Below are 24,765 nucleotides of genomic sequence, written 5' to 3' on the forward strand. Positions count from 1 at the left end.
TGAGGGATTCGAGTGGTGGGAGAGAACACAAGGAGTCTCTCTATACAGAGGGTGTCCTTCTTTCACCCGATTGGGCTTCAAGGGGTGGAGGAGGTGAACCCGGGGCTGATCTGGACTTGTGTGGAGGGAGTGAGATATCGAGGCTGAAACTCCACTCCTGGTTCATCGCTGCCACTGGTACATTTCACCCGGTCAATACGGCGGACTCCCCGGGTTTACACTCTCCCCTCAGTTAAACATGGATGGTGAGGTGTGGGAGGTGAGGGAGGAGGCTGCACATTCCTGGGGGCCGATCAGACAAAGTGCGTCACTCCCACTCTGATCTCTCTGTCCTCAGCCTATTACATTGATCCAATGAAGCTCAACGTAAGCTGGAGGAACAGCACCTCATCTTTCGATTAGACACTTTACAGCCTGTCGGACACAACATCAAATTCAACAATTTCAGATAATAATCCCTGCCCCCATTTTTCATGCTGTATGACTTTTGCCACTCCCATTTGCAACATTTTTATCTTTCCTGCCTCTTACAAAAGTTCGGGATGTTCTTACAATTCCTTCCTCCCCTCCTAAATGCCGCCACTGTCTCGGCACCTGCTTACTATCTGTTCCATCTCCAGCTTTTTCCAGTTCTGATGAAGGGTCCCAGACCTGAAACGTTAACTCTGTTTCTCTCTCCACGGATGCTGCCTGGCCTGCTGAGTATTTCCAGCATTTTCTGTTGTTATTTCAGATTTCCAGCAGCCGCAGTATTTTGCAATTATATATCTGCTTCTGCTAAACGTGTAAGTCAGGAATTGTAACAGCAAACATTCAATTGATTATATTGTGAAGCAGATTAATATGATTAAAATAATTTACCTTCATGAACATAAGCACCTTATCGTAATTTTCATACTAAATTTGCATTTTTGTAAAGTCATATATTCTTCTAATTATAATTATTTTTATTAATAGGAATAATATTGTATTATATGTAAATATATACTTGTTTTGCTTGGCATGGAGATTACTGTGATTACGATTTCGCCCATTGCTATTGTTCACATTATTGCCACATTTTTTTTAACTTTAGCTCTACTCATTGGGAGTGACCTCGTTCATTCACAAGGTCAGTAAGCACACTGAAACGCTGGTCGATAGCATTTCGCAGTAAATCCGTTGTCGAAGAGGTGATTCTGATTCTCTGGACTGAAGCCTCTTCACTGTTCCAAAGCAACAGAATGATCAATTGTTTATGTGATGACGCCTTTGACGATTGGTGTAGTATCTGTATTGCTGTTGTTATTTCATTATTATTAGCAGCGGTATTAGTAGAAGATTTAGTAGAAGGATTGTTAGTAGTATTAATATTAGTAGTGGGTGTCGCAGTCGTAGCAATAATGGTAGGATCAGTAGCATATCAGTAGTGAGCACATTGTGATCCGGGAACAAAGTGTAACTCCGCCCTGGGCACCACAGCAAGAGGTATCAATCTGAGTTTCATTTGTGGCGTATTGAACCATCTTATTCAGATATGAAGAGCTGTTCATATCAGCCGTCTCAACCTGTCCTCCAGTGTAACATGCTTTAAGAGTGATGTCGTATCCTATCAATACCAGATATCCTGAAAATATCAAAGTCATTAATTAGGACTACGTTTAACAGTAAAGAGAAAACCAGTGCCCTATGATATTCAATTTGGTGATCTGATAACATGAACCATAAAGGTATGTTTCCCAAACTGGTTTTCGAACTGGGCGTCCTTGTGCACCACTCGCTGAAGGTAAGCATGCAGGTGCAGCAGGCGGTAAAGAAGGCAAATGGTATGTTGGCCTTCGTAGCGAGAGGGTTTGAGTACAGGAACAAGGATGTCTTGCTGCAGTTGTACAGCGCCACATCTTGAGTGTTGCGTGCAGTTTTGCTCGCCTTATCTGAGGAAGGATGCTCTTGCCATGGAAGGAGTGCAGCGAAGATTCACCAGGCTGATACCTGGGATGGCAGGAATGATGTATGAGGAGAGATTGGGTCGATTGGGCTTGTACTCGCTGGAGTTTAGAAGAATGAGAGGGGATCGCATTGAAACTTATAAAAATCTAACAGGACTAGGCAGACTAGATGCAGGAAGGATGTTCCCGATGGCTGGGGAGGCCAGAACCAGGGGTCACAGTCTAAGGATAAGGGGTAAGCCATTTAGGACTGAAATGAGGAGGAATTTCTTCACCCAGAGAGTGGTGAACCTGTGGAATTCTCTACCACAGAAGGCAGTAGAGGCCAATTCATTAAATATATTCAAGAAGGACTGGATATATTTCTTAAGGCTAAAGGGATCAAGGGATATGGGGAGAAGGCAGGGACCGGGTACTGAATTTAGATGATCAGCCATGATCTCATTGAATGGCGGAGCAGGCTCGAGGGGCCGAATGGCCTACTCCTGCTCCTATCTTCTATGCTTCTATGAACAGCAAGCCTTACGTAATCCATGCCAACTTTATTCTGGATACCTCACTGAAGCTAGGACCTAATATATGGGATCCCACTCGGTTTACCCGCTGAGATAGGGATGACCACTCTTTTCCTTATTAGAGATCTATCTTCCGTGCCACATATTTTAAATAAAATAGCTTTCTAGTGATACTGGAAATTATTAGATCATGTGATGATTGAAAAGCTTTGAGTGTCTTTGGAGTTTGCCCAATACCCGGGCCGAAGCATTGACATTAGGTTTATTGTCCAATTGCCCTTCATGTTCTCGACTCCCTTGGGGAACTATGTGAATAAGATGGTCCTCTCTGTCAATGTTTTAGTTCATGCTTTTCTTAAGAGCCACCTGCTGCTCTGATCACGCGGATCCCAGTGCCCAAGGCTTTATATTGGGATTCATGTCCAAAATATATCAACTTAACGACTATATATAAAGCTTTTCCCTCAATCGTATCTGGATATATCTGACAGACGAGCTCCATTGGGATACTTCTTCAACAGACCTCGAGTATAACAAATGTTATGTCCCGTTGGAGAATATCTGAACTCGAGGTGGAATTAATTCATTTGGATCTAAAGCTTGACGTGAATTATAGGGTCCATATCGGTTGCATTTTCTGAAACTATAGTCTTGTTGAGATTGTCCCATCTTTCAGTATAGGGCAGGAACAGCGTCACCTGATTTCTATTTTGCCTGCAATGTATATGAGCAGTATGTCTACTAACAGAATCTCCATTCAGTGCTTTATAATGTAGAACATGCAATAATATTGGGCTTAAAAAACAGATAATGCTGGAACTACTCAGCAGGTCAGGCAGCACCTGTGGAGAGAGAAACGAGAGTTAACGTTTCAGGGCGATGTTCTGATGAAAGGTCATCGATCTGTTAACGCTGTCTCTCTCTTCACAGATGCTGAATGATCTGATGAGTATTTGCAGCATTTTCTGTTTTTATATCAGATTTCTAGCATCTGCAGTATTTTCCTATTGAATGCTATTGAGAATTGAGTTCATGTCGTTACAATTGACTGTTTAAATAGTAATACATGTGTGTGTGTGTGTGCTTTAATCTTGATGTGAGTGCTGCATTATTTCACTGGGGATGTATAACTACTGGTGTTCTATGCGTTCATCGCTTTTTACTCTCCAGTGATCTGAAACCAGCATTACGTCCCACATTCCCTTAATCAACAGCCCCTCCTAAGTTGTATTGGCCTCTATCGAGGCCTATCGATTCCAAACAGTTCCTCTTTGCTTTCCCCAATGCGGGACGGATTTATTCCACATTTAGCATTTTTACCCAGTTCCCTGTACTTAGGCACCCAGTCGCTACTTTTAAACACGACATCGTTGACCGTCCATGGGCCCCTTATTGCAGTCTCTCCAAATGATTTTTGTCATTCATCCTCAAAATTGACGAACACCATCCCGGAGATATTTTTCACAGTTCAAGTCGGTTGTTAAAATGCAATCTGACTGATTGCAGAACATTAATATATTTTCAAAGAATCCCATCAGGACATAGAAACATAGAAGATAGGAGCAGGAGTCGGCCATTCGGCCCCTCGAGCCTGCTTCGCCATTCAATGCGATCATGGCTGATCATCCAAATTCAGTACCCTGCACCTGCCTTCTCCCCATATCCCTTGCTCCCTTTAGCCTTAAGAAATATATCTAACTCCTTCTTGAATATATTTAATGAATTGGCCTCTACTGCCTTCTGTGGTAGAGAATATCACAGGTTCACCACTCTCTGGGTGAAGAAATTCCTCCTCATCTCTGTCCTAAATGACTTACCCCTTATCCTTAGACTGTGACCCCTGGTTCTGGACTCCCCGACCATCGGGAACATCCGTCCTGCATCTAGCCTGTCTAGTCCTATTAGTATTTTGTAAGTTTCAATGAGATCCCCTCTCATTCTTCTAAACTCCAGCGAGTATAAGCCCAATCGACCCACTCTCTCCTCATACCTCATTCCTGCCATCCCAGGTATCAGCCTGGTCAATCTTCGCTGCACTCCCTCCATGGCAAGACCATCCTTCCTCAGATAAGGTGACCAGAACTGCACACAATACTCAAGATGTGGTCTCACCATGGCCCTGTACAACTGCAGCAAGACATCCTTGTTCCTGTACTCAAACCCTCTCGCTACGAAGGCCAACATACCATTTGCCTTCTTAACCGCCTGCTGCACCTGCATGCTTACCTTCAGTGACTGGTGCACAAGGACACCCAGGTCTCGTTGCACTTCCCCTTCCCCCAATCTATTGCCATTCGATAATAATCAGCCAGGTTTCAGGCTTTGTCGAATTAAACAGAATGGATGTCTCCATCGCTTAGTTTGACATCAGCTGAAACATGGTGAATGGGTTTCTGCATTTCTCGAAATGGATGGACTGATTTAGAAAGCGATTTTATTCCATTCATACCAGTCAATAGAGTAGAGCCACACACATAAATATAATAATGCACGAGTGATTGGAGAGCTTGCATCCTCTTCGGCAAGGGGGCTGAGCGTGTTTGTAAGTCGTCCTCATGCACTTTGTGTAGAGATTACAAGTGTAACACATTGCTTCATTGACATATCTATGACTTCATCTTGATGTATTATTGAAGGTCCAAGGAAGCCGACAATCACCCTGGATCCAACGTTGGAAGGAATCATTAAAGGTGAAAGTGTCAACATTATCTGTTCCATTAATTCTACCTGCTCAGGTGGATGGATGCATCTGTACAGGAACAACGAACAAAAATATCTTATCCGTATTCGAATTATGGATAAACAATGTTCTGCATCCTTCGAAATTCAAGCGAATGTCACTGAATATTACACGTGCGTCTACTCAGTGAATGACTTTGGACAATGGGAAAAATCTAAACCCAGTGATCCTGTGTTTGTTACCCTTATGGGTAAGTTGATGCTTTGCATAATCCTAAAGGGGGCAAAACCAAATTGCATAGAAATTCATTGATTCTTAGCGTGGGTTTTCAGACTCAAATGTTAAATCAACAATTAGTTGAAGTTTGCAGGAGTTCAGACTATAAACCCTGAATTATTTTGTACACCTGCCAATCATTAGCAGGACATTCATAGAATCATAGAAAGTTGCAACACGGAATGAGGCCATTTCGGTCCATCGTTTCCGCGCCGGCCAACAAAGAGCGATCCAGCCTAATCCCACTTCCCAGCTCTTGGTCAGTAGCCCTGCAGGTTGCAGCATCCCAAGTGCACATCCAAGTACTTTTTAAATGTGGTAAGTGTTCCTGCCTCTACCACCCATTCAGGCAGTGAGTTCCAGACCCCCACAACCCTCTGGGTGAAGAAATCTCCCCTCAAAACCCCTCTAAACCTTCCACCAATTATTTTAAATCTGTGCCCATTGGCTTCGACCCCTCTGCTAAGGGAAATAGGTCCTTTCTATCCACTTTATCTATGCCCCTCATAATGTTCTACACCTCAATAAGGTCTCCCTTCAGCCTCCTCTGTTCCAAGGAAAACAGACCCAGCCTGTCCAGTCTTTCCTCATAGCTAAGATTCTCTACTCCCAGCAACATCCTTGTAAATCTCCTCTGTACCCTCTCTAGTGCAATCACATCTTCCCTGTAATGTGGTGACCAGAACTGCATGCAGTACTCTAGCTGAAGCCTAACTAGTGTTTTATATATTTGAAGCATAACCCTCCTGCTCTAGTAATCTATGCCATGGCTAATAAAGTTAAGCATTCCGTATGCCTTCTTAAACACCTTATCTACTTGGCCTGCTACATTCAGGGATCTGTGAACATGCACTCCAAGGTCTCTTTGTTGCTCTACACTACTCAGTGTCCTAACATTGAATGTGTATTCCCTTTCCTTGTTAGCCCTCCCCAAATGCATTACCTCACAATTCTCCGGATTGATTTCCATTTGCCACTGTTCTTCCCACCTGACCAATTTATTGATATCATCCTGCAGTCTACAGCTTCCTTCTTCAGTATCAACCACACAGCTGATTTTAGTATCATCTGCAAACTTTTTATTCATACCCCCTATATTCAAGTCGAGATCATTGATATATACCACAAAAAGCAAGGGACCTAGTACTGAGCCCTGCGGCACCCCGCTAGAAACAGCCTTCCAGTCACAAAAACACCCATCAACCATTACCCTCTGGTTCCTGCCTCCAAGTCACTCAGAATAGAATTGGAGAGCGAGATGCCCTCCGAGGCCCCCTGCACTGCCTGCCTGGTCTTCTTTTGTCTGGTGGTCCAGTTACCTCGTACTTTTTTAAAGGTGGTTCAAGATCAGAGAGACCTGGGTAGTGCTTGTGCACAAATCATTAAAGGTGGCAGGACAGGGTAACAAAGCATTTAAAAATGCATACGTGATTCTGGGCATTATAAATAGAGGCATGGAGTACAAAAGCCAGGCAGTTATGCTAAACCGATATAAAGCACTAGTTCAGCCCCAGCTTGAGCATTGTGTCCAGTTCTGGGCAACACACTTCAGGACCTAGGTGGAGGCTTTGGAGAGGATGCAGATGAGATTGACAAGAATGCTTCCAGGGATGGATGATGTGGGTAAACTGGAGAAGCTGGGGTTGTTCTCCATGGAGAAGGCTAAGAGGAGATTTGATTGAGGTGTTCAAAATCATGAAGGGTCTAGATAGAGTAAATAAAGAGAAACTGTTTCCAATGGCTGAAGGGTCGATAACCACAGGGCACAGATTTAAGGTGATTGGTAAATGAAGCAAAGGCGGAAGGAGGAAAAACCTTTTTATGCAACAAGTGATTAGGATTTGGAGTGCGCTGCCGGAAAGGGTGGTGGATACAGAGTCAGTAGTAGTTTTCAAAAGGGAATTGGACAAATACTTATAGGGTAAAAAAATGCATGGACATGGGGAAAGAATGGGAGGGATTGGGAGTAACTGGATTGCTCTTCGAAATAACCGGCGCTGATTTGAGGGGCCGAATGGCCTCCTTCTGTGCTGTATTATTCTATGATTCTGTGATTCTATAATTCCTCTGTTTTATATTTTAACTTTCATTTAAAGTTTAACTGGGTTAATATGGCCATACTGGTCTCTCTAGTTGTAACTCCTGTCCAGCTATTCAGTCAGTTAAACATTCATTCAAATAACTCCTCGAGAAGCAGGGTGCCGTTTTGAAGCTTTACTTGAATAAAAGTGTGAAATTGTAAACAAAGACAAAGTATGTTTTGGACACAGACATAAGTACTATACATTAGATGTTACATAAAATGCAAAAATATGTTTATGAAAACAGAATAGACTGCTTAACACAGATAAGTAGGTAACTGTATAAGTAAATAGCACTGAAGCTAACCCTCAGTAGCTAGCAGCTAATAATCTTCTTATTGACAGAGTATTGTCAAAATACTATACCAACAAGGTTGTTATTATGTTACCAAACAAGGATACTCACAGACATTGCGTCTTGCCTAGCATATAAGGAAGGATGGAGGAGGATAGAAAATAAGCTGCCACACTTGGACTTTGTTCACAACTGAGAAAACACTTCCTCGAATACTACTTCCTAGGCAGACAGGAAGAAGGTCAAATAACATGCTGCTATACAATAACTACCACTAGGGGCGCTACCTACATCTAACAAGTCCAGAACAATGGCACTTAAAAAGCTGGTCAGTTGAATGTCAAAAGAAAGTAATTCAAGAATGCCGCCCCAGTATTTCAAACAGTAATTTCAAAGCTTGTGAGAAACAAACACTATAACAGTATTATTCAGTACTCATGAAAGCATAATGCTACCATTCATAATCTCTGCCCATTAAATATTTGTAACACAGTTACAGAGTATCTGACATCCAATTACACGTGTTGTTTCCCAGCACACTACCATAAGATAAGGTTTGGTGGTTCTCAAATAGTTGCATTTTCAGTGCTTTTTAATCATTCTTCTAGAAGCGTTTCCATTTTGCCTGCTCTTGCAGCCACAATCTGTAATACCGATTGCCTTTCCCACTAGTAGTGCAATAAGACAATACTAAAACTGTTCACAAAGGACAAAACCCAATTGTTGTACTCTATTCCATGCTCCCAGTTTCTCCGTCTCTGCCGCATCTGCTCCAACGATGCCACCTTCCATACCAGTGCTTCCGATATGTCTTCCTTTTTCCTCAACCGAGGATTCCCCTCTAACGTGGTTGACATGGCCCTCGACTGTGTCCGTTCTAACTCCCGCACTTCTGCCCTCACCCCTGCCCCTCCCTCCCGGAACCACAATAGGGTTCCTCTTGTCCTCACCTTTCACTCCACCAGCCTCCACATTGAACGGATCATCCTCCGCCATTTCCGCCACCTCCAAAGTGATCCCACCACCAAGCACATCTTCCCCTCCCCTTTCAGCATTCCGTAGGGACCGCTCCCTCCGAGACACCCTAATCCACTCCTCTATCACCCTCAGCACCCCTTCCCCTTCACCTGGCACCTTCCCGTGCAAGCACAGGAGATGCAACACCTGCCCTTATACCTCCCCCCTTCCCACTGTCCAGGGCCCCAAACACCCCTTCCAGGTGAAACAGCGATTTACTTGTACTTCTTGCAATCTGGTATACTGTATTCGCTGCTCACGATGTGGTCTCCTCTACATTGGGGAGACCAAACGCAGCTTGGGTGACCGCTTTGTGGAACACCTCCGTTCAGTCTGTAAGGATGACCCCGAGCTTCCGGTCGCCTGTCATTTTAATTCACCATCCCATTCCCACTCAGATCTCACCATCCTCGGCCTCTTGCATTGTTCCACAGAAGCTCAACGTAAGCTCAAGGAACAGCACCTCATCTTCCGATTAGGCACTTTACAGTCTTCCGGACTCAATATCGAGTTCAACAATTTCAGATCTTAACTTCGGCCCCTATCACATTTTTACTTATATGTTTTATCCACACCTTTGTTTTGGCCTTTCCCCCCCCACTTTTTTTCTCTCTCCCACATGGCAGCTGTCTCCCATTCTGCCAGCACATTTCACACCTAATCTAGAGCCGTCTTTTGTCTCCACTAGTCCTATCACCATCTCGTCTCGTTTTGAATACCTCTTAATGTCTCTTCACTTCTCTTTTGTTCTCTCCCAGCCTGGCCTCTTAATCTATTTCATTTCCTGTGCTTCTTTAGTCTTGACAAAGGGTTTGACCCGACACGTTGACTCCATTTTCTCTCCACGGATGTTGCCTGGCGTTGAAGGTGTTTTGTGGACCAAGTGATATGCAAGGTCGACGCTCACACCATCCCCGGAAAAGATGACAGACTCAGAGTTGTGGTTCAAAACAGTCTTTACTCGCTGTCTGAATCCGACTCCACCGATATCCTTGCAACATCTACAATTATACAAAAATCAAACCCCTGCCCTAGGGGTGGGTGCAAAGCTTATCAGCATATACAGAGTTATAGCTAAATGGCAATTATAAACCGTGACATTTAATCCTTCCTGCCGCCTACAAACTCGCAGTTCTGTTATCAGTTGGTCCTGTCACCTTCTGTGACTGGGGCCTCGTCTTAATTTATTGCTTTACAACCATCCGTTTCTCTCTGGCCAGGTGGTTTGCTCGTTACATGTTTTCTTAACATGCAAAGCACAGATTCTGATCTTGTCCTGGGTTGCTTCTGCAAAGCAAGCACATTCTGATTAGTCCCACCATACTTTGATGTAATGGAACCCTGTTGTGAGTTTACGAACAAACGAATTCTTAGGTGTCTTATCTTGTATATGTGTTGCCTCACCTGGCCGAACAGACATCCTCCCTAATATTCCCACGAGTTGCTCTGCGGTTTAATTTCTCAGCATTTGAAGTCAATTAATCATGTTTTTAAAGCTTAACTGGGTAATTGCAATATACAGACCCATATATCGTTTTAACTCAGGGTATGAATTAACTCATTACCTCCACCTTGTACATTGGTGCTACATTATACATATTCTAACATAAAAATTAAAGTATAATAGTAATTGGTTACTTCAGCTGGCCTGCTGAGCTTTTTCAGCATTTTCTGTTGTTTTTTGTTATACTGTCTAATTGTACTGTGTTTTTCTCCACGGCATTTTGCCTACACTTTTTCAGCTCTTCCTAGGACTCCATCAATCTTGCTGAATAGCAACTTTGTCGTGTTTTTTAAAGGAGAACGTACCAAGATTACCTGCACAGTAAGTTCGAAATATTCATGCAGTTGGCTGCACTTGCATAGAAACGGCGAAGAAATCCGCAATGTTACAGTTCACAGAGACACCCATTACCATTTCGCCACATTTGAAATTGCAGCCAGAGCTTCCAGTAATTATACGTGCATTTGTGGCCTGTCAGTATCAGGAGACTGGCTGAAATCAGAGCACAGTGACAGGATCAATATCAGTGTAATAGGTACGTGGTAGCAAAAATGCTTAATCAATATTCACAATGCGTCGGGGTTTTTAACATTTGAAGTTACATTCTTTCCATCCAACGGTGTAAATTTATCTCAAAGTTGCACTAACTTCCCCACAGATCAGCCCACGAAGCCAATCATTTCTCGGGATCAGTCGGAACACGTGTTTTTAAAAGGTGAATTCGTGAATGTTACCTGCAGCATTGATTTTCAGGCTTCTGCTTCTAGTTTTTATTTGTACAACAGTGCGCAGGAAATGTGCAGTCAATTAGGTTACGCCGAGGCGGACCGCCACTTTGTCACCTTCGAAATTGCGGTAAATGTGACGGACTTTTACACTTGCGTCTGTGGGATAAACCGTTCAGGACAGTGGACATACTCGGAGCACAGTGGGACAATCAACGTGACCGTTGTTGGTAATTGAAATATCTGCTGTTCAAGGTGAAATTTGTTGGCAATTGCAATTCCTTGCTTGCAAGGATAATGCGTCTCAATTTTAACGTGTTTCATCTTTTATAATCAGATCGTCCAACACAGCCGGAGATCAGGCTAAATGAGTCTGTAAATGTATTTCTCAGAGGCGAAACCTTCAGGGTCACCTGTGCGGCTGGTCATCAGTATTCAGCCAGCGAGTTTTATCTGTACAAAGGCAGGAATGGCCAATTGGTTGAGCAAATAAATAATTGGACCGGGCACAATTTTGTCAGATACCGACTTGCAGCCAGTTCCTCAAGACAGTACCGGTGCGCCTACAGAACGGAGATATCAGGGCGCGTCGTAGACTCGGAAAACAGTTCAACTGTGCACGTTTCTGTAATAGGTAAGTCATAGAACACTTTCAATTAATATTCTGATATTTTGTATTGAGACATCAATCATAAAATACAGTGAAATTACTGTCTGCCTACAAGTCACCTTATTCCCCTCGAACCAGAAATACTAGCTCTTTTTTCCAGATTTATTTAATAAACCGAATTTAAATTTCCCAGCTGCCTTGGTGAGATTTGAACAGTTGTCTGTTATGAATCTTATGATCCGTGAAGAAAGGCTCATGAAATAACACTGGACGGCCAGCTGCTGGCGCCGTCCAAGGAGTATAAATACTCGGGCGTGGGCCCAGCTTGCCTAGGGGCATTTTGTAAGACAGGAACTAGTGGAAGATAACTAGACCTCCGTGTTTTGAAACGAGTTGATTAAAGCCTTGCTTTATACTTGAACCAAGTGCGTAGTGAGTTTTATTATATCTCATGTTCATTAATAAATAGACATTCTTATTATGAACACAGCTAGCTTTTGCTAGGCACTTTTATTGAGCACATGTGGACTAGGTACAGTATCTGTAGAGGCTTCCACCTTGACTGCTGCCTTGTGGGTAGCCTAGTGCCTCATGGGTAATGTAATCTTAAAATACATACAGCTGGGTAGTGTAGTCTTATACATACAGCTATATACAGCTCTACGTCTCCACCTAGTGTCCACTATAGAATGACATGTTATTGATCATTACAATATCAATGTCCAATGGATCATTAACTGAAGGTCTACTTGGATTACTAGACCAGTAACATAACCACTATGCTAATGTATTCCCAATCATTCCTCAACACCACTGTATCGTTCCTGAGATGCAGTGTCCACATTTGGTCACAGTACTCCCAATGGAGTCTGACTAAGACGCTATACAAAAAAGCATCAGAAAACGCTGGAAAAATTCAGCAGGCCAGGCAACATCCGTGGAGAGAAAATAGAGTCAACGTTTCGGGTCAAACCCTTTGTCAAGGCTGGAAAAGCACAGGAAATGAAACAGATTAAGAGGCCAGGCTGGGAGAGAACAAAAGAGAAGTGAAGAGACATTAAGAGGTATTCAAAACGAGACGAGATGGTGATAGGACTAGTAGAGTCAAAAGACAGCTCTAGATTAGGTGTGAAAAGCACTGGCAGAATGGGAGACAGCTGCCATGTGGGAGAGAGGAAAAAAAGCAGGGGGAAAGGGCCAAAACAAAGGTGTGGATAAAAAAATAAGTAAAAATGTAACAGGGGCCGAGGTTATGATCTGAAATTGTTGAACTCGATGTTGAGTCCGGAAGGCTGTAAAGTGCCTAATCGGAAGATGAGGTGCTGTTCCTCGAGCTTACGCTGAGCTTCCGTGGAACAATGCAAGAGCCCGAGTACAGTGAGGTCTGAGTGGAAATGGGGCAGTGAATTAAAATGGCAGGCGACCGGAAGCTCGGGGTCATCCTTACGGACTGAACGGAGGTGTTCTGCAAAGCGTTCCTACTCAGACCTCATAGAAACATAGAAGATAGTGGCAGGAGGAGGCCATTCGGCACCTCGAGCCTGCTCCACCATTCAATGCGATCATGGCTGATCATCCAAATTGAGTACAAGGTCCCTGCTTTCTCCCCATATCCCTTGATCCCTTTAGCCTTAAGAAATATATCCAACTCCTTCTTGAATATATTTAATGAATTGGCCTCTATTGCCTTCTGTGGTAGAGAATTCCACAGGTTCACCACTCTCTGGGTGAAGAAATTCCTCCTCATTCCTGTCCTAAATGGCTTACCACTTATCCTTAGACTGTGACCCCTGGTTCTGGACTCCCCGACCATCGGGAACATCCTTCCTGAATCTATTCTGTCCAGTCCTGTCAGAATTTTATAAGTTTCAATGAGATCCCCTCTCATTCTTCTAAACTCCAGCGAGTACAAGCCCAATCGACCCAATCTCTCCTCATACGTCCTTCCTGCCATCCCAGGTATCAGCCTGGTGAATCTTCGCCGAACTCCTTCCATGGCAAGAACATCCTTCCTCAGATAAGGCGACCAAAACTGCACACAATACTCAAGGTGTGGTCTCAACAAGGCCCTGTACAACTGCAGCAAGACATCCTTGCTCCTGTATTCAAACCCTCTCGCTACGAAGGCCAACATACCATTTGCCTTCTTAACCACCTGCTGCACCTGCATGCTTACCTTCAGCGACTGGTGCACAAGGACACCCAGGTCTTTCAGATTTCCAGCATCTGCAGTATTTTGCTCTCATAGAAAGAAGCATAACTTCCTCCTATATTCATTCCAATCCCCTTGAGCTAAAGGCCAGCATTCCATTGTGCTTACAGATTGTTTCTTGCACCTGTCCACTAGCTTTTTTCCGATTTTTGTTTTTGGACACCCAGTTCGCTTTAATCCTGCACAGCTCCTCATCACTTACCAATAAAAAAAAAAAATCTTCATCGACTTTGTCAGATTCAACGTGGGTGACCTCACACTTCTTCGCATTGAACTCCATGTGCAATAATTTTCCAACTCACTTTGTCTATTTTTGACCCTTTGTAACATCACCCTCGCATCCACTCAACTTACTGTTCCTCCCAGCGTTTGGGGAAGAAAGGGAAATGAGTGGAAGGGATGTCTAAATGTGTAGAATTATAATTTTGTAACTCAAAATAATGTTTACGAAATGCTTGACATCCGTGTGATGTTCCTCATTCTGTTGGATTGTTAAAATAATTGAGTTATAGAAAAATAATATTTAATTGAATTAGAATGGCATGGAAACTCATATATCCAAATTTGCTGATGGCACAAACATAGGTGGCATTGTAGGCAGTACAAATGAAAGCATAAAATAAAAAGGGATATTGATAGATTAGGTGAATGGACAAAGCTATGGCAAATGGATTTCAATGTGACATACAAACATAGAAGATAGGAGCAGGAGTAGGTCATTTGGCACCTCGAGCCTGCTCCGCCATTCAATGAGATCATGGCTGATCATTCAAATTCAGTACCCTGTCCCTGCCTTCTCCCCATATCCCTTGATCCCTTTAGCCTTAAGAAATATATCCAACTCCTTCTTGAATATATTTAATGAATTGGCCTCCACTGCCTTCTGTGGTAGAGAATTCCACAGGTTCACCACTCTCTGGGTGAAGAAATTCCTCCTCATCTCTGTCCTAAATGGCTTACCCCTTACCCTTGGACTGTGACCCCTGGTTCTGGACTCCCCCGCCATCGGGAACATCCTTCCTGCATCCAGTCTGTCTAGTCCTGTTAGAATTTTATAAGTTTCAATGAGATCCCCTCTCATTCTTCTGAACTCCAGCGAGTATAAGCCCAATCAACCCAATATCTCCTCATACGTCATTCCTGCCATCTCAGGTATCAGCCTGGTGAATCTTCGCTGCACTCCCTCCATGGCAAGAACATCCTTCCTCAGATAAGGCAACCAAAACTGCACACAATGCTCAAGGTGTTTAAGCAAATGTGAGGCCATCATTGTTGTGTATGTAATATGTGTGCTACTTTGAACCTATGGACAGGACTGCACTACTTGTAGGGCGTAGTGATACGCAGTACCACTCCTGGCCATAGGGGTATAAATAGTACTGTGGGTACTGATCTCCCCTCAGTTCCCGCCTGTGGGCATGAAGTAAAGACCTACGTGTAGTCCCTACCTCCAACCAGTAAAGACCTGTTGAGTTATACGTTTAAGTCTTTGTGTTAATTGTTCAATACAATACACATACTTAACACTGGCGGCGAGTCAGGTTCTTACCCTGCGGCAGTTGAAGAGAGGTTTCAAACATCACCACCCCACTAGAAGCGACAGGCTTTAGGACTCTGAAGCCTCCATCAGCGACTGAGCACTGGACTGCAGCAGCCATCCTGACAGCTTCCAGCGACTGACAGAAGTCTTTCTGCAGTTTCCTTGTTCAACCTAGGTGGTGGGGTAAGCCGTGCATCGTTGGCTGCAAAGACAGGGCTGGGGAAGTTGGAGGAGATAAGGGCCATCGATCGCGATCGGAGATAAGGCCGGGCCGCCTTCAAGTGCGAGGCGCAGCGCGGGCCAGCGATCGGGACCAAAGATAAGGGCCGCACTCGGACTGAAAGGCACGGCGGCTGCAAAAGCTCAAGGTGCGAGAGCCGCGGTGCACAGCGCGGGCTATCGATCGCACAGAAGATAAGGGCCGAGAGCCGCTTCGGTCGGGAGTCACTTCGCGATCCAGCGATCGCATCCGCTGATAAGGGCCGCACTCGGGCGATTGCGGCAAAGATAAGGGCCGCACTCAGGGGCTGAAGGGAGACGGCGTCGGGGGACGGGTGAAGACCACCAAGCGTGGGAAAACCACCATTTTGTGGGCGGAGGACGACGGCAAGAGCGGGAAGCCGCCATCTTTGATAACAAGTAAAGAAAATAAAATCTGAGAAATTGCAAATCTACAATGCCTAAACACGGGAATATTAGCACCTTTGATCGTGACCTCGAAGATTGGGCCATATATGTTGAAAGAGTAAAAAATTATTGTAAGGCCAATAAAATTCGTGACCAAGATAAAGCTCTAACATTATTAAATTTAATGGGTGCGAAGACATACGGGCAATTGAAACACCTGTTATCACCAGATGAACTGGCGGATAAGACGTTCGATGAGATTGTTACTGTCCTGAAAGATCATCTAAACCCCACGCCGCTGATGCTAGCGGAACGATTTAAATTTTACGACAGAAGGCAGCTACAGCATGAAAGCAATGCTGAATATTTGCTGGAATTGCGTAAATTAGCGAAATATTGCCAGTTTGGAACGGGACTGACAGATGCACTACGAGACAAATTTGTGTGTGGTTTATTTAAACAGGATACACAAAAGCGACTGCTCGAGGAGAATGAGCTGACGCTTGAGAAGGCGATCACTATGGCAGCAGCATACGAAGCCGCAGCGAGAGGCACGGCAGTAATGCAGCTACGGTCACCGGAGCTCAGTGCACACAAATTGGGTGTGAGTTCTGGCAAATGTTATCGTTGTGGAAAGACAACGCATGATCAGAACCAGTGTTGGTTTAAAAACCAAGAATGTAGAACTTGTGGCAGGGTTGGACACATAGCTAGAGTATGCAGGTCAGGGAAGAAGACCAGCAACAAGAAGTCACCGCAAGGAAAATACGCAAAAGTACACAAGGTGGCCGAACAGGAGTCCGATTCAGACGCTAGCAGTAATGAACTGGCTGGCTTAAGCAGTATTGAACTGGCTAGCTTAAGGGTACTCAACGTTGGTAAGGGTGCAGACCTCCAGACAATTTGGGTCACTCTTCAGATAGAAGGAGTCCAAGTAAAACTGGAATTGGACACTGGATCGGCATTGACGGTCATAAATAAGAAAGATTATGGAAGGTTATTCCAACATATTCCCCTACAGGATACGGAGCTCATATTGAAAACATACACGGGGCAAAGAGTGTACCCCATCGGGAAAATTGAGGTCACAGTGGTCCACAAGGGCGAAGAAAGTCAAATAATGGACTTATATGTGCTATCTGAAGGAGGTCCTCCACTACTAGGACGGGAGTGGATTAGGAAAATGAATATCGACTGGCATTTCCTACAAACAATAACGAGTGAGAACTCGGTGAACATAATCAACCCAGACTCTGGAACTGATGATGGTAAGACCAACCCGTGTGCAAAAGACAAAGGTTCAGCACAGAATTCCACTGAGATAGAGAATTCTGAGTCTGTCCAGTCTACTGACATGCACATTTCTGAGGGACACCGGGCTCGAACTCAACTCCATTTCAAACTGCAACAGCAATTAGAACAAATGATTCGCCGTTTTGAGCAAGAGATGAATGCGACAAAAGAGTTCTTTGATATAGAGTGGGAACATCTGGAAGGACAACAGAAGCAGCTGCTGGAGCAAATGGAGCAGGAGCACACAAAACGTCTGATGTCAGAGGAGTTAACGGTCAGCCAACTCCTGCATATGCTGAAGGACAGGACACTGAAATGGGAAAAACTTGAACATTAACTTCAATATTCAAACGAAAGGGGTTCGGAGCTCTCAAAGGTTATTGGAAGAGCTGAGGTGGCAACACAGACTGAGATGACTGCAACAGAGCAGCCCTTGGATGCCAAAAGTACGCTGACTCACGTCAACGTAGAACAACAGACCACTGAAACAGCTGCTCCGGTAGAGGGATTGAATAGTCCGATCAATCAATCTCCAAAAGAAGTTGAGGTAGTAAAATCTCAAATGAGGTCATTAGTAAACGACTTGCTGAAAGCCCAGAAAAAGCTGGATGAAGAGGTACGCATGAAGAAGTCTCTTCAGGAAAGATGTCTGGACTTGGAACAAAAGCTGGCTAATGCCCAGCTGGGTATGGAGGAAATAGAAGACCCTCTCACTGGCCTAGATCAGGACGACACCGAATATTACTATGTCCTGTCCTGCCCAACTTGTAACTTCGACTCCCACCATACAGAAATCATGGAGGAGCACCGAAAGTCTACGGAACATCGGGAGAAGGTGGCTCTACTATGGAAAAAGGAGGAAGAGAAGGAGGAACTGCGCATGCAGCTGGCAGCTGACAGTGGAGCCCAGAGAGTCTCCAAGAAGCAGAAAAGGAAAAGTCGAAACAGAAGATGACCCATCTGAACCATTATTACCTCTAGCAGATCACACACGTGGTCCCTCCGAACGGAGCCAATTCAGTTCGGAAGTTCAAACTGTTAAATCCATGGAAGGACTATTGAATGAGTCACTCCAGCAACGTGAACCGACTACACCGCAGAGATTGAATCTGTGAACTGTTTTCCGCAGAGACTGAATCTGTAATCTGTTTTGACATGAAGTTATCTATGTATATATGTTATTATGTTATGTTAAATGGGGAGATGACTGTAAAGCTAAGAAGGGAGGAATGTTGTGTATGTAATATGTGTGCTACTTTGAACCTATGGACAGGACTGCACTACTTGTAGGGCGTAGTGATATGCAGTACCACTCCTGGCCATAGGGGTATAAATAGTACTGTGGGTACTGATCTCCCCTCAGTTCCCGCCTGTGGGCATGAAGTAAAGACCTACGTGTAGTCCCTACCTCCAATCAGTAAAGACCTGTTGAGTTATACGTTTAAGTCTTTGTGTTAATTGTTCAATACAATACACATACTTAACAATCATCTTTAAACCTAAAATGGAGAGAACAGGGTACTTTCTAAATGGTGAAAATCTAAAAACAGTGGATATCCAAAGAGACTTGGGGTTCAGGTACATAGATCATTAAAATGTCATGAAAAGGTACAGAAAATAATGCAAAATTGTCTTTGAATGCTGGCCTTTATATCTAGAGGACTGGAGTTCAAGGGGGGTGGGTGGTGTGTAGAAGCTATGCTGCATCTATACAAAACCCTCGTTAGACCATTGTGAACAGTTCTGGGCACCACACCGTGGGAAGGATATATTACCCTTGGAGGGAGTGCAGCGTAGGTTTACCAGAATTATACCCGGAGTTCAAGGGTTAAGTTAAGAGGAGAGATTGACGTAATAAACCTCACTACGCACTTGGTTTGAGCGTAAAGCAAGGCTTTAATCAACTTGTTTCAGAACATGGAGGTCTAGTTGTATTTCACTAGTTCCTTGTCTTACAAAATGTCCCTGGCTTGCTGTGGTCCACGCCCGAGTATTTATACTCCTTGGACGGCACCACCAGTGGCCGTCCAGCGTTATTTCATAAGTAGTTTCTTGATGATGAGATTCATAACAGAGATTACACAAATTAGGGTTGTATTCCCTGGAATTTAGAAGGTTAAGGGGTGAATTGTTCGTATTTTTCAGGATATTACGGAGAACAGATAGGGTAGAGAGAGAGGAACTATTTCCACTGGTTGGGGATTCTCGGACTAGGGGGCAAAGTCTAAAAATTAGAGTCAGACCATTCAGGAGTGAAATTAGGAAACACTTCTACATACACAGGGTGGTAGAAGTTTGGAACTCTCTTCTGCAAACGACAATTGATGCTGGATCAATTGTTAATTTTAAATCTGAGATTGAGAGATTTTTGTTAACCAATGTTATTAAGGGATACGGGGCAATGGCGGGTGTTGTATCCGTGTGTTAATGGAGACACGGAATGCAGGAGTTGGTTTAACAGGTGTTTACTGAACAAAGTCTGGAGGTAAACTAAAAGATACAAGACAATATACAGGCTTATATACCCGAGTGGTCACTACCGGTATTACAGTACACAGGGGCTCTTAAAGGTACATACACTACAATTCCTCCCCTTTTAGATAATTAGTACATAACATTTTAAGTAATCATTAATTAACATGTTTACAAGAACAATAATCTACACATTTGCTGCAGTTAATCAATTATAAGTCAGTCTCTCTGGAGGCTTCCTGACTCGGTCCGGATAACGCCTCGGTGGTGTTGTAGTTTTCGGTGGTGTAGTAGGTTCTTTTGGCAAGGTCGATTCGGCTTGAATGCCAGTGTCGGGTTCATCTGGTTCCAGTATCATCGGAGCGGAGGTAGATACTATGGGTATCTCTGCTTCATCATTAGGCGTATAGAGTTGTGGTGTAGGTTGTCCCTTTTCGGATGACTCTATGATCTGGTCAGCATGGTGCCTTATTATGCTTTCTCCAATGTCCACGGTATACAGAGGTCCTAGTCGTGTGCAAATAGTTCCAGGCTGCCATTTCTCGGTACGGTAGTCCCGGGCCAAAACTTGTTGACCTATCTGGAAGGTTCTAGTTGGCCTTTCATTCATGCATTGAAATTGCCGGTTCTCTATGTCCCTTCTGATGTTTGGCTTGATCAAATCCAGCCGGCATCTTAGTCTTCTATTGAAAAACATCATGGCGGGAGTTTGGTTTGTAACCACATGTGTTGCATTCCTGTACGCAAACAAGAAGTTATCAACCTTTTGTTGTAGATTTATGTCTTCATTGCCCATGGCCTTTATGGCCTTCTTGAAGGTCTGGACAAACCTTTCAGCTAATCCATTGGTGGCGGGATGGTATGGGGCGGACGTGTAATGCTTAACCCCATTGTTTTTTTAAGAACTTCCTGAATTATTCGGACACAAATTGCGGTCCATTATCAGAACAGATCTGTTCAGGCAGCCCATTCCTGGCAAATATGGTTCTTAATACTGTGATGGTTTTTTCCGTGGTGGTGGAGGACATCTTTATTACCTCCGGCCACTTGGAGTGTGCATCAACCACGATTAAGAACATTGAGTCCATAAATGGAGCAGCAAAGTCGATATGTACCCTTTGCCATGGAGATGAGGGCCACTCCCATGGATGTAGGGGGGCTTGTGGTGGGGCGTTTTGGACCTTCTGGCATCCTAGACAGCTCTTGGTCATTTCTTCGATGTCTCCATCGATACCTGGCCACCACACAAACGCTCTGGCTAGGTTCTTCATTTTCACTCCACCCAGATGCCCCTCGTGAAGCTCCTTTAGCACTTTATCCTGGAGTTTGGGTGGAATCACCACTCTGGATCCACACATCAAGGTTCCTCGGCACACTGACAGCTGTTCTCTTCTTTGCGAGAATGCTGGCAACAGTGGTTCGCCATGTGCTGGCCATCCCTTCGCCGTTAAATCGTAGGCTCGTGAGAGAGTCAGGTCATTTCTCGTTTCCATTTCAATAGTAGAATTTGTTACTGGTAGACATTCCACTATGGTTGAGTGGAACATCTCCACTGGGTCCACTGTAGGTGCCTCTTCTACCATTGGCAATGGTAGGCGCGATAAACCGTCAGCATTCCCATGCTGTTTTGATCCTTTGTATTCTATGTCAAATTGGTGTGCCCCTAGGAAAAGGGACCACCTTTGCGCTGTCATAATGGGAACGCCCTTTTTAGGGTTGAATATGGAGACGAAGGGTTGATGGTCAGTCAACAAGGTAAATTTTTGTCCGTGCAGCTAATGGTTGAATTTCTTCACACCCCACACCAGGCTGAGTGCTTCCCTGTCGATCTGGGCGTAGTTACGCTCAGCTGAGTTCAATGAGCGTGACGCAAAAGCTATCGGCCGCTCTGAGCCATCGGGGAAACTATGCGATAATACCGCTCCCACGCCGTAAGGGGATGCATCGCACGCCAGTCTGATTGGCAGTGATGGGTTGTAATGAGCCAACACCTCCCTGGACGTGATCAAGCCTTTGCATTTATGGAAGGCACGTTTACAGTCTTTGCTCCATTTCCAAATTACTCCCATTTGTAGCAGTGCGTTAAGAGGGTGCAGAACAGTTGACAAGTTCGGTAAAAAATTATGATAGTAATTTATCAATCCCAGGAACGACCTTAATTGTGAGACATTTTCAGGTGCTGGGGCTTTTATGACTGCTTCAATTTTTTCAGGTGACTTATGCAACCCTTCTTCGTTAATTATATGGCCACAATATGATATTTGTTTCTGGAAAAATTCGCACTTGGGGCGATTTGCTCGTAGGCCCCGTTCTCTCAGTCTAGTGGCACCTGCTCCAAATTGGCAAGGTGCTCGTTGTCATTTTATCCTGTTACAAGGATGTCATCTAGGTAGCATTGAGTCCCCGGAATCCCTTGGAGGACTTGCTCCATAGCTCTTTGCCAGATAGCTGGAGCTGATGCTACTCCGAAAACCAGTCGATTGTACTGGTACAGGCCTTTGTGTGTGTTTATCGTGAGATACTTTTTAGAGGCCTCTTCAACCTCCATCTGTAGATATGCCTGTGCCAAGTCAATTTTGGTGAAACATTTCCCTCCGGATAGTGAGGCGAAAATATCTTCTATCCTCGGAAGACGACACTGTACCGTGTGAAGGACCGGGTTTACAGTCACCTTAAAGTCCCCACAGATGCAAATTTTTCTCTGTTCTTCAGCTTTATCATTATTCAACGTTTTCTTCATGACCGGGATGATGGGTGTTGCCCATTCACTCCAATCTACCTTGGATAACACGCCTGCCTTTTCCAAATTCTCCAGCTCTGCCTCGACTGCTGGACGAATTGCGTATGGCACCGGCCTTGCCTTAAAAAACTTGGGAATTGCCGCATCTTCCACTTTTATTGAGGCGGTGACACCTTTCAAGGTTCCTAGTTCCTGTTGAAACACTTCTTTGGCGTTGGCCAAGATGTCTTTTAATCGTTCAGGTATGACGTTATCATCATTTTTATTCTTACTGGTCACCGTCAGTGCCTGAATGGAGTGCCAGTCTAAACGTATCTTCCTGATCCATTCACGTCCCAATAGCGGTGGACCACCATCTTGCAGAACCTATAAATACAACTTCTGTATTTCCTTGCCGTTGTATACAACAGGCACCCTTATTTTCCCTCTGGGGTATACTTTCTGCCCCGTATATATCTTCAAGATAATGGATGTGTCTTTCAAAGGTATATGCGGAAATAGCCGCTCGTAATCCCGTCGACTTATGACGGTCAGAGCTGATCCTGTATCTAGCTCCATTTTAACTGGGGACCCCGCTATCGTGAGGGTAACTCAAATGGTCTGGTAATCTTCTTTGGCAATTACATTATGTAATTTGAGACAGCTTAGTCTCTTGTTTCCGGAGTCGCTATCACTCTTCTGGTCTTCGGAGCTACTGTCCGTCATCATTTGTACTTTTCTATACTTTTCCTTATTGATTTTTTTTCTGTCAGTGGATTTTTTGTTTCCAGATCGGCATACACGTGCAATGTGTCCCATCTTTCCGCATTGCCTGCATGCTTTGTCCTTGAACCAGCAGTCCCTCTGGTCATGGGTAGATCTGTCGCAGCGATAATGTCTCTCGAAACCCCATGTTATTTCATGGGTGCCGAAGTCCTGTGGCTTTTGCTGTATCTCTACAGCTCCTCTTGCTGCTGCTTTGTATGATACAGCCACACTGAAAGCCTTGTCCAGTGCCAAATCTTTCTCAGAAAGTAGCCTTTTCTGTGTTACTTCACTTAGGAAACCGCAGACAAATTTGTCTCGTAGAGAATCTGGCAGTCCTGCCCCGAATTGACAGTGTTTTGACAGCTTTCTTAATTCGGTGAGGTAATCAGTGTTACTTTCCTTCTTGTGCTGATTCCTCCTGAACAATTTGAATCGTTCCGCTATGAGCAGCGGTGTTGTGTTTAAGTGCTCGTTTAGGGTATCAACAATCTCCTTAAAATTCTTGTCCATCGGTTTGGCTGGAGTGATTAAGTTTCGTAACAGCCCGTGTGTCCTTGCGCCCATCAGATTTAGAAGTACCGATGCCTTTTTATCATCCTCTACTTCATTCGCTGTGCAATATACCTCCACTCTTTCCACATATGTGGTCCAATCCTCTATATTACTATCGAAAGCAGTAATATTGCCAGTCTTAGGCATCCTGAAAATCAAAAGTGGCGCCTCCCGCGCTTTCCTTTCTTCCCTGCCGAGAAAAATTGGCACCTCCCGCGCTTTCCCGCCGCTGCCGCTGCTGACAACGCTGTTCTCCACGGTTTTTATTTACACAGATATTTTTAATAGTTGGAGACTCGTTCCCACCGGACTCTCTGGGATTTTTCCCTCCCTCTGCTTGGTCCGAACGCCGACCTGCTTTGCAGCGCCGGCCGTCTCCCGAGTGCTCTACCCTGCGTCTCTGTTTGCCTCCGCCTTCCGACTCGCTGCTTGGCCCCGCTGCAGAGCCACCCGATCGAGCCCCAGCCCGCCACCCAGGGAGGATTAGTGCAGTACCTGCCACCAGCCCGGCTAGCTGGTGAAACCACAGTTTTTTTTTCTTCGACCTTCGTCTGAGGAATCGATCTCCTTGAGGTGCTGCCGAATTGCAGGTAAGTCCGTTTCCAATTCGTCGCCACTGTTGTATCCATGTATTAATGGAGACACGGAATGCAGGAGTTGGTTTAACAGGTGTTTACTGAACAAAGTCTGGAGGTGAACTAAAAGATACAAGACACTATACAGGCTTATATACCCGAGTGGTCACTACCGGTATTACAGTACACAGGGGCTCTTAAAGGTACATACACTACAGCGGGTATATGGAGTTAGGTCGCAGATCAGCCATGATCTCATCATGGAGCAAGGGTTCAATTGCCTACTCATGTTGTACGATAGCAAAATACTGCAGATGTTGGAAATCCGAAATAACAACAGAAAATGCTGGAAAAACTCAGCAAGTCAGGCAACATC

At 44.5% G+C, this 24,765-nt stretch overlaps 1 protein-coding gene across 1 annotated transcript in view; it reads left to right on the top strand.

Moving 5' to 3' along the window:
- Positions 1–5,069: 5,069 nt before the first annotated feature.
- The window catches only part of LOC147084918 (uncharacterized), a gene marked incomplete at its 5' end in the record, with an annotated part of 36,729 nt that continues 17,033 nt past the window's right edge, over positions 5,070–24,765 (top strand). The window contains 3 exons of the mRNA XM_085979371.1: positions 5,070–5,373; positions 10,535–10,831; positions 11,359–11,655. Of these exons, the coding sequence (XP_085835497.1) occupies positions 5,070–5,373; positions 10,535–10,831; positions 11,359–11,655 (898 nt within the window). The remainder of the gene's footprint in view (positions 5,374–10,534; positions 10,832–11,358; positions 11,656–24,765) is intronic.

Source organism: Somniosus microcephalus, unplaced genomic scaffold (assembly GCF_052327205.1).
Source record: "Somniosus microcephalus isolate GS21.2 unplaced genomic scaffold, FLI_Smic_1.0 unresolved_chr9, whole genome shotgun sequence".
Classification (NCBI taxonomy): domain Eukaryota; kingdom Metazoa; phylum Chordata; class Chondrichthyes; order Squaliformes; family Somniosidae; genus Somniosus; species Somniosus microcephalus.